Source organism: Parambassis ranga, chromosome 9, assembly GCF_900634625.1.
Source record: "Parambassis ranga chromosome 9, fParRan2.1, whole genome shotgun sequence".
Classification (NCBI taxonomy): Eukaryota; Metazoa; Chordata; class Actinopteri; family Ambassidae; genus Parambassis; species Parambassis ranga.
In genome coordinates, this window is record NC_041030.1 from 21212010 (window position 1) to 21223310 (window position 11301).

General features: G+C 42.8%; 1 protein-coding gene across 1 annotated transcript; it reads left to right on the plus strand.

The window, feature by feature from the left end:
• Positions 1-2322: 2322 nt before the first annotated feature.
• On the plus strand, positions 2323-9569 carry ckap2l (cytoskeleton associated protein 2-like). Its single transcript, XM_028413584.1, has 9 exons — positions 2323-2492; positions 3910-3976; positions 4066-4120; positions 4383-5524; positions 5601-5796; positions 6022-6180; positions 7047-7107; positions 7442-7589; positions 9189-9569. The coding sequence occupies exons 1-9, from the start codon at positions 2453-2455 to the stop codon at positions 9499-9501; spliced, it is 2181 nt and encodes a 726-aa protein (XP_028269385.1). The 5' UTR covers positions 2323-2452; the 3' UTR covers positions 9502-9569.
• The last annotated feature ends 1732 nt before the right edge of the window (positions 9570-11301 follow it).

An 11301-nucleotide genomic window follows, 5' to 3' on the forward strand; every position in this document is an offset into this window, starting at 1 on the left:
GAAATTGTGTTTTATTATCTTTGTGTATATGTGCATGAAAAAAGACCATTTCACAAAATAAATGGAATATCTGTCATGTGCAAACAAAAAAACAATAATTATGTTAGGTGGCTATTTCGCATAATGGGATGTGACTTTTAAACCCTAATTTAGCCATATTTTAATTAACTTCCTTAATGGAAATATTGATCCAATCATCCTGATATCTTGAAAGTTTTAAGATATTCAGAGTAAAAGTATTAAAAATTCAACCTTTCATAGCTATAATGAAATATTTACTAAGCTTTACTAACAGCCATATTTCACATCACAGATAAGCAAAAACAAAAAAGGTATACTCGCTTTTTTTTTTTTTTACAAAATATTACTTATAGTTGACTTTCTAGATTAATTTTATCCCATATTAACTATTCTTTGGAGAAATTCCCCCAAGATGCATCACAGTGTGAATGTTTCCAGAGGACACCGTGACCTTATTAGAAGATTGTGTCACAATGACCTTGACCAATGAGATGGTTCCTGACACACTGCGGTGTACAGTATGAAATAATGCAGAAGTGGGTGCACCAAGCCACACGTTTAAGAAACAAATGCTTATCAAGTGCAAGCCACAACCCAGGAGAGCAAGCTCCTCACATCAGGACTCTGCAGCCCCACCGACTGCACATCTTTATGTAATATACGATCAATGATCGGGCATGGGAGACCACTCCAAAACCAAGACTAACACAACTAGTTACTGCAAAATCAAGAAGTAACCTCACATCAACACTGTCATATTAAACGACCTCTGTATTACAACAATATACATTTGACAAAAAAATGACTGCATACATTTCAGAGTTGACTTAAGCATGTAATTTTAGAGGCTCACAGCATGTGAGGAAATGTTTTCAGTTACAACTCTACAAATTCCTCATCTGTAAGAATCAGGCATTTTTCCTCTGGGATTAATAAAGCATGTCTGATTCTGAGTTTTATATAGATGTATCCTGATCCTTCAGGTGTCACACATTCTGCTAGTATCTCATTTATGTGAGTCCTGGTGGTTATTACCAACTTTCTCCACAGATGTCACAAACATATGGCTTCTTCCCTGTGTGTGAACCCACCTGTGGGCAGCAAGATTACTATGGCTACCACAACATCTCCCACAGGTGTTACATAAAAAGGGCTTTTCACCTGTGTGTGTGTTCTTATGTGGTCAGTTAACACATTACTTGGAGAAAGACACATTTTTACAAGTATACAGCTTTTCACCTGTGTGGCATTTAAGGCGGTATTAGTAGTAAACAAACGTTTCCCACATAATTTGTGTACGATCTAAGTTAAACCTTTTAAGCTTATGTAACCTTTTGCATGTGTTTTGCATAAATACAGATTGTCACTTATGTGAATTCTCATGTGGTCAGTTAAAGATGTTTTGTGTCTGTAATGTTCTCCACGTGTCACATGAGAATGGCTGCTCACCTGTTTGCTGATGTTTATTCAGTTTATACTGATTTTGCTAAGGTTTTCCACAAGGGTCACATCTGACAGACTCAGCTGCTGTTTCAGGATCACACTGACTGTCTGATGGGAGATAGTGTGACTTGTTACTGTGCCTTTTGTTTCTCTGATATCTGTTCTCTGGTTCTTCTTGATCCAAACTTGAGCGCCCTGTCCAGACTGCACAGCTGCAGGTCATTACTCCTCCTCCTCCTTACCGTCATGTTGATGGGGGAGGTTTGGAGAAATGATGTGATGGCCATGATATTTAGGTTTCAAAATCATATAGCTATCATAGCGTGGACACCCTGTTTACTGTTACTGTTGCTGCCTGTGCCTATAAACCCAATATATACATAGATACCTACTCTGTGTAACTTTACTTCCGGTTTCAAAATGCTATCCAGATCTTCGTACTGAATGACTATTTGTTTTCGGCAGCAGCCGTTAGATGCTCATTGATAATTTCTCTTAAATGCTTCACAACTACTCTTAACAACTTTCGTATTTATTTTGCTACTATTGCTTCCGTCTTATTTCTTCCTGCCTTCTTCTTCGTTGGTAAACCAGAGGCGCATTTACGCAGCCAACTGGATTGGAGTTGGACGTTTATAAAGGGGTCTTGAAATATACATATATATATATATATATATGAAGATGGCTAATAAATCAACAATACTGTAAATAGCCACATTCCCCCGCATGTATTCATGTACTTCCTGTTTACACTCTGTGCTCCAATCAGCGCAGGATCATTGCGCAGGCGTGTTGTGTACTCTGAAATTCAAACGGTCCAATCAGAGAAGAGAGGGCGGTCACTCCCGGCGATTTCAAACCCGAATGAATAAGTGAGCTCGGGTTGTTGTTGCGCCTCTTTATATCGTTTTCGTACGCGTAAACTAACTACTTATATTTTTACTTATCCTTTTACAAAAGCGAAAGAAGAAGTCCAGTTCACAAAGAAATGGAAGAGGGAGAGACTGTACCGATACTATCCAGAAAAGGTTAGCGGGCTCACTCTGTTTCGGAAAGCTAGCTTGTTGTTAGCTTCAGCTGCCGTTAGCTATCCAACAGCTAACACATTTTTTTAAATGTTAGTCTGCACGTAGTTGAATGAAAACGGTTTGAATTCTACTGAAATACATTACATACATTAATGTAAATGTAGGGTTCAGGTATTTACATACCTTGGCAAAACCTTAAAATGCATCTTAATTTTTTTTACCCTTGATCATCACGTTGTGAAACAGCCTAACAAACCAGTCTAACATATATATACAGCATGCAAAATGTCACGACAGTATAACTGTTACATCATCAATTCAACATTCTAGAAAAAAACACAAATTAAATGATTTATGTTGTATTAAGGAATATTCATTAGGACTGAGATCGGTGTTAATATGGATTCTATGTGGCATTAGAACAATATTTTAAAGCTGCTTATATACTCACTGCATGCCTGCACACACATTACAGCATGAATGCATTATTGCAGAATCAGGAAAAATTATTAAGATATAATGGATTTGTGGTGTTGATCCTACTGAAAAGTGAGTGGAGCCTCTTAAGGCTTTTTCCATGGTAATATAGATTCTTAAGGGACAATATTTATTTACAATTTATTTACATTTCTCATAATGTTAAATTAGGGATGGATTATTTGTTACTTTTGTTTAAAATGTGGATTGCTCATTATTTTGATTATGCTTTACAAAAGTATAAAGATCTCATTAACCTGCAGCTAGATGGCGGTATGCTTCTGCTCAGATACTCAAACCTGTCGCTGATGCAGCTTAAGGCATGTAGGTTAAAATATTGCTTAAACTTTAAGAATGTTATGTTTAAGAATAATGGAATATAATTTCTCGGGGTCACTGCTGAAGCCCTCTACATGAAGGGCCCTCTATTTTCTGAGGAGGCTCCGGTCCTTTAACATCTGTCTGTGGTTGCCAGTGCCATTTTGTTTGCTGTTGTGTGCTGGGGCAGCAGACTGAAAGCAGCGGACACAAACAGACTCAATAAACTGATCAGAAGGGCCGGGGATGTTGTGGGGGTGGAGCTGGACACCCTGACAGACAGAAGGATGCTGTCTAAGCTGCAGGGGGATCCTGGAGAACAGCTTCCATCCTCTCCACCATGTGCTGCTGAGGTGCTGGAGGACTTTTCAGTGCCAGACTGATCCCTCCTAAATGCACCACTGAGCGCCACAGGAGGTCATTCCTTCCTGTGGCCATCAGACTGTACAACTCCTCCCTCTGCGATCAGACAATCTGCTCTAACACACTGTCTCCTTAATTATGATTATATAATTATGAGTAGTATACATGGCGCACCTGATCACCTGGAATGCAAGCAATTTCCCCCTGGGCTCAATAAAGTATTTCTGATTCTGATTGTGATCCTGTGTAATTGTTGCAGACCTACGTAAGAAGAAGTTAATGGAATACTTGGCAGCAAAAGGAAAGCTGAAACTGCCCAGCTCCAAGTAAGAAAAATACCTCTGCATGTGATCTTTGTATTTTTCCCACAGCGGGGAAATTGTTACACCCAATTTGACTGTGATTCACTTCTCAGGTCATTCGCTTATGACAAGTGCCAGAATAAGAGGCCTTTGATGTCTGCTCTGCAGGTAAGATGGGTGCCATATTTGATTCTTGTTAGCTTGTCTAATGGTATCTATCCGTCCCATCTTGTCAATAAACCACAGTAACTAAATATAAACCAAGGGAGTGTCAGCATACAGATGATGATGAAAATTCATGCGGGCTAAGATCACAAACTTGTTTCATTAGTCATCTTCCTGCTGTGTATATTTTTGATGTCACTGGTGGAGGTAGGTGTGTGTCTAGTTACCATTTTATTTATCAGTTTGATGTTTTTGGTTTCCACAGAGTGTTAGAGGAAAAGAAAACAAAGTTGCAGCTGACGCATCAAGATGCGATGTCCCGAAAGGTCGAACCTCTCAAGCCCGACAAGATCCTGTAAGAAGAGCATTCGGCGTCATTGACAAAGTCAATACAAAAGGCAAACCGCTGGCTAGGGAGCAGAATACTAAGTGTTCGTCTTCAACCACTGGTCAAGCACAGCCAAAATGTAACGTGAAACCTGAGCTTACAAGAACATACACCGTACCATCATCCAAATCCAGTCTGAATGCTGCCGGCTATCTGAAAAAACAACCAAATCTGAAAACAGGGACTCAAACCTCAGACAAACCCCCTTTAAAAGGAACTCTTGCAGTAGGGGCCAAATCAAACAGCAAATTCAGCTCAAATGGGGCATTGTCCAGTCCAAGGAAGGCGGTCAGCATCCGCATGAGTCTTTGCCCTCTTGTTAAAACAAGAACTGGACTCATTCCTGCAGTGATCCAACCAAGAAACGCAACGCTTAACGCTTCCGTCACAGCAGCTGGCAGCATCCCTGCAGCTCTGAAGAAGGTGCAATCCAGCACTGCGTCATCAGCCACCCAGCAGTCTGCCAGGGCCGTGTCTTCAACTGCTGTAGTGAGAAATAATGTTCAGAACAGGTCTAATTATAAACCACCTGTAGGTAAAAATTCTCAGCCAATATATAGGAGGCAGTTATCAAGTGGACCCAAATCAACATCCTCCAAGTGCACAGCAGCTCCTTCAAGACCATCGGCAAACGTAACATCCAAGAAATCCGCCGGTCTGCCTGCAGATCGGTCCGTAAAGCCGAGACCACGGAGTGAACAGGAGAAAAATGGCCAAACATACAAAGTTACCTTCCAAACATCTAAAATACCAGCAACCAGGTGCAGCTCCACAGCTGCCAGTGGGAACACACGTGCCACTTTGACTGACACCAAGATGAGAAAAGAGGCAGGCGGCAAGAAGTCAACTAGTTCAGTAAAAGCCCCTGCAAGAGAAGTAGGTGTGAAAAGAACCAGCGCTCCGGTGGGCTCACAGACGGCACCACAACCCTCCAGGACCATCTGTCTTACAGGCAAGACAGCAAAGGCTGCTCCCCAGACAGAGGGAAAGAAACTGACCACTGCTCAGGAGGAAAGAATGTAAGTAATACACCATGGCAACTAGATAACTTATAAAAACAATGTATAAAATCTAACCGTACTGTCTGGCCTAAAGGAAAAGACTCCAGGAATGGAGGGAATCCAAGGGAATTTCTTACAAACGCCCTCCAATGCAGGTGAAACCTCAGGTCAGGCGCACTGTGTCAGTGCCACAGCCTTTCTGGACGACCATTAGTGAGGAAGATGAGGCCCACTCCCTCATCTCTGCTGTGGATAAATCCCTAGCTGACTGCATCAAGCTGTTGAAAGAGGTAGAGTGAAGAGTTTTCTTTTAAACCTTTTGACCTGTTGTACTTTCCCAGTAGATATTACATATTACTCAAGGTTATCTGGATAGATTTAAACCAGATGTTAAAGAAAAACTAAGGCGGCATGTACTCAAATAGAAATAGTTTCTCAGGCCTGTTCAAGCCTACCTCGGGCTCTGTGTGTTGTTTGTTTTGATTATAATATCACCCTCATTTTATTGCCATCAGGGTTGCCCCCCAGACCAAGTGAGGGGAATTCTCTCACGGCTGCCAGCGGTGTCCCAGAAGTTTGCCAAATACTGGATCTGTCGCGCCCGCCTGATGGAGCAGGAGGGCAACCTGGATGTCCTGCCTATGTTTGAAGAGGCTGTTGGTGTTGTGTTGGAGGTAAGACCTCCACGGTGTTCCACCGTATGTGGAGCTTAACGACTAAAAGTTCAGGACAGTGCAACCATGGTGACGAAAGTGCTCAGCTTAGCAATCAGGACTTCACATCTTTGCTTTTGTGGGAGAGGCCACAGTGTTTGATTCGCCGGTTTTAGTGTCATTGGGCTGGAATGAGGATCACATATCCAAATCTGAGGTTGTGATGATTCACCAGAATCTTGAGTCATGACCAAAATAGACTAAAAAAGGAGAAATGCAAGCAGTTTTTAACCACAACAGGGTGTTAGCTCAAAACTACTGAATAGACTCAAACTAGAGCCACTGCTCCTTCTCCTACAGAGAAGCCAGTTGAGATGATTCAGGCACCTGATAAAGGCCTCCATTTATCAGGAGGAGTACCCAGGTATGTCGAGCTGGGTAAAGACCCTGGCCCAGGACTCGCTGGTGTAGGACTGGCTAGGAGAAAGGAAGGTCTGGGCTTCTCTGCTCCTCTTGCTACCGCGTCCTCTTGGACTGGATAGGACAGCCGTTACAAGTGCCGAACTGCGTCATCGTGTGCCTCAGTGTTGACTGTTTATTTTTCTTCATTTCAGATATAATGTCACACCCAATCAATTAGTGCATCTGTGTGCACGTCCACAACATACAGTATGTAAGCTCATCTGTTTATGCCATATTGTGAGTAACACAGCTCAGGTGTGTGATAGTCAGACAGCCCCGAAACCAGTGACTCACTGAAGTGAGAGTTCTTTAGCATGACGTGCAACTGTCGCAGATGATCAGATAGGCGTTGTGGGATTGAGTTACGATGGAGTTGAAGAATAACACTAATTCCTGTTTGTGTTTCTGCTTATGTTCCGTTTCAGCCTGTGGATGAACTGCGGTCTGTGGTGTTTGAAATTCTGCAGAAAAAGGACGAGATGCAAGGTAGCCGAATGTGTGCATACTCATTTCTGACACGCTGCCTGCAAACTTCAGGGTATATATTGTTGGACCATAAACCAATGAAGACAACAGGGGCTATTTTTTGCAGAGGATTGTGAAGTTTGTCCAGCACTCCCCTGGCCCAAAGCTTTCCTGTAAAATATTAAAATTTTGTTATGCAAGTAAGTTTGCAGCATTATTGATGGAACATACGGGATCTGTAGCTCAGAGAGCAGGGTTTTACACCAGCCGAAGGAGCTCCGGGAGTGCGCATCTGCAATTGCTTAGAATAGCAGAAGTAACATGTAAATAAAATGTGCATTTATGTATTTGTCAGCTTCTAAAGAAGACGATGTCCCGACTGCTGAGAGCCCTCCGGAGTGTAGCAGTGACCCAATGGTGACACCCAAACCTGTTAAAGCTCTCATATGGGGCGAGAGGGGAGACTCATCCGTGGTCAAGTACAAGATTACCGCAACTCCTGGGTATGTTTGAGTCAGTATTTCATGTGTGTTTTTGTAATGTCGGCCATTTTGGCGTATGCCATGTGTTAAGTATGTTCAAGGTGTCCGTGACATCACGCGTTGGTTTCTAAAGGAGCTGTTTTGATTCTCTGTGGGAAGTTTGGACTGTCACCATGTTAGCAGTCACACTCCGCATAAAATCAAAATAACAGGTGAAAGGGTGGAGCTGAGGCAGGTGGACAGCACCCGCCCCTCACATCCGTCACTATGCGTATTTTCCCATTATGATTTAAATAAGAAAAAAACAAACACTGAAACTCAGTGACTCATTGGGTATTTCAGTTTTGTGTGATCAGTCGAAAGTGATCAGATAGGAGTTGGTGGGGCTTTGACCGGTCTGTCCTCATTCCTGAATTCTACACCCAGAGGTTGTGGTTTTGTTTGTTTGTAACCATACGCATGTTGTTACCAGTGTAAGTACACATGCTGGGCAAGACTGGCGCCAAGGCTGAAATATATTCGTCGTTAAACACAGAAATATGCTCTAACACAAAACTAAGCAAAGCTTAGTTCATTGTCTGCCAAGCTGAAGGGTTTCAGGCAACAAAGATGGTGGATGTTTGGCTTTTAGGTTTATTCAGATTCAGTTTTTCAACTCTTATATACCGGTACACATACACCCACATGATAGCAACAGAGAAAGAATATGTACATACACACACATAATGCAGATCAAGGGGAAGATAGAAGCATAAAAACACAGTTTGAAATGCACCTGTGGTGATGCTTTAGCCTGAGTCAGTGTGCACAGCTCTGACAGTCACAGAGGAATTGTACAGTCTGATGCCGTTCTTTAGAGCAGTAGGGCAGCAGGAGTCTGTAGACATCAACATACGAAAGAGTTGTAGACATTTTTGTTCTGTTTCTCCTCCTCTTTCACCGGATTTTGCGGTCATCTTATTTAAAGGTTGCTCGTGATTAAGAACAGAAACTTCATCCAATCCAATTGGTCTTTAACAGTAAGAGGAGCTGCAGCTGGAGAGAGGTTGGATGATCTACTGCTACAAATATTTGTATTTGCAGCGTTTATATGCAGAAAATTGTAACTGCACAGCCAAAAATAGCTGGATGTGCACAACTCCATTTATTCACATGCACAAAAAAACCACAAGGGTAGGTATGGTCTAAAAACTCGGGCAGTGCAGTAATTGGCACTGTCGCCTCACAGCAAGACGGTTCAGTCTCCCTTTTCCCCGGGTGCTCCGGCTTCCTCCCACATTCTAAAGACGTGCTTGTTCGGTCAGTTGGTCACTCTAAATTGCCCGTAGGTGTGAGTGTGAATGTCTGTCTGTCTGTTGCCCTGTGATGGACTGGTGACCTGTCCACCTGTAGTTAGCTGGGATAGGCTCCAGCCCCCTGTCACCCTGCACTGCAGGATGAAGCGGGTTCAGATGATAAATGGATGGATGGTCTGAAAACTCATGAGATTGTTGAGATGACAAATGTGTGGGAACATTGGAATAAAACTAGATTTCACGCAAAAAGGGTCATAAATACCAGTTAAAGATGATCAAAATGAACAGTATCTAATTATATCGGGTTTTGTCTCTCCTCTTTCAGCGGCTCTCTAAGAAAACAGAGAGAACCGGTGAAGGTCAACGGTCAGGAGCTGCGCTTCTTCACCCCCGTCAGACGGTCGGTGCGAATCGATAAAGCCTCGCTCAGCTACCCGGCCTCCCTCCAGGACCACGACCTCTGCGTGACCTCCTACAACGACCTGTTGAAGACAGACGATGAAGCGAGCGAACGGGAAACCAGCGGAGGCGCCAGCCCGGCGGACGGCGACGACGACACGCCGATGTTTGTTTACAGAGAGAACGAAGCACTAAAGGACAAAATGTTCGTGCAGCTCGTCTTTGATGATGCTGTTTAGCAAAACAAACACATGAATGTAAATATGTTGGTGCTCATGTTTCCCTGACGTGTTGGGATGGAGCTGCTTTCTGTTTTTAGACACTGCAGTGTACCTTTATATAAAACAAACTTTTGAAATGTATTTATGTCTTTTAATTGACACAGACGAGTCGTACAGCATAAAGAGAAGACATTTTTAATCACTTTACAAGGAGGACCTGTGGGTCTAAGTGCTTCCATACTTACCTGTGCTGCTCTTCCCATTGTCCTTGCTGGACACATGTGACTTGGAGCGAAACTTCCTGGGGACGGACGGAAGCTGCATTGTATGTGGTAGAAAGATGACGTCTGAGAAGGTTTTTCCAGCTTAACCTAGATGCTTCCTTGACTCCTCTGTCATGGTTTCTTTATCAGATGGTTTATCTGTCCAGTGTGGACATTGTTGTCCTCAAAGGAGTGTCCTTTGTCTTTGAGGTGGAGGTGAACAGCTGAGTCTTGTCCTGTGCTGAGCCGTTCTTCTGTGGAGTGGTTGTCGGGTTCCTCCCATGTACAGATTACTGCGTCCATGTGTGTGTCCCTGTGTACCAGACCTTTGTCTTCATGGGTTTGAAATGGACCGGGGTGTCGTGGTTGTTGAATCCTTGTGTCTGTTGTCATGTCATGCTTGAATTGGGACAGGAGGAAGTGCACAGAAACAGGGTCTGATGTCTTTTTTTCTCTGATAAAGACGGACACATCTTAGTGCGGATGCACGGAGGTGTGTATGACTGATGAGTGTGTCGCTGTCTGTTTAATGCAGCGCAGCCCCAGGTCTCTGCTGTTCATTCGTTGCATGCTACTATTGTTTCAGTTTGTACACCGGGGTTCAGAGGAAAAAAAATAATCTGAATTTACACAAATCTATGAGGGTGAAGCGGCGGTGGATCTGATTGCAGCCTGATTGTCACTTAACAACACAAACATGCTAATCTTCTGAGTGGGAACAATGTGCTCTGATCATTTCTCCGATGTGACAGATTGCTGTTGTATTCTGCATGACTAACAAACAGGATTATCTGGGAGTTGCAGAATCAACTCATCAGTGTCATCAGTGTGAGGTGACTAAAAGATGTGTGAAGGAATGTGACGAAGACTTCGGCTGGAACTCTCACCTCTTCCGATAACACACTCCACAGATACCAGATTTAACCTGAACTGAACTGTTGAACTTTGTGATGACCTCTCCTCCGTCATTGATGTGTTCTCATCCTCCTTAGTCAGAGGTCCTCCCACCACTAGAGGGAGCGTTTCTCAGAGGCATGTTTTAACTTGTTGGACAGGTATGTATAGAAAGTGTGTGTCACACACACACACACACACAATTTAATGGTTTAAACAAAAGGTTAAAAGAGGGACAGAGAAAACACTGTCATACATAATTTCACCTTAAACATTAAAATCTATGACACAAAAAGATAAAAAAACAATCACATGCACACTGAGTACAATAATAGCTTTGATAAAGGAAGTTACAATAACCGGAAGGTTGGCGGTTCGATCCCAACTCCTCCGTAAGTCATTGTTGTGTGTCCTTGGGCACTTGACCCACACTGCCTCCAGTGCACTCACCGGTGTGGCGCGCCCTTGCCGGTCATTGTATGACACTGCTTGGCAGCAGCCAATTTCCCTTCTGGGATTAAAAAAGTATCGAAAATAAATAATTAATAAAATTATTAATACATTTGTAAATAATCAATCAAGCTGATTATGTGTTAGTGCTATCACATTTCCCCCTCTGTGTGTGTGTGTTTACATCTGTAGCAAATTATGAAATGATTTT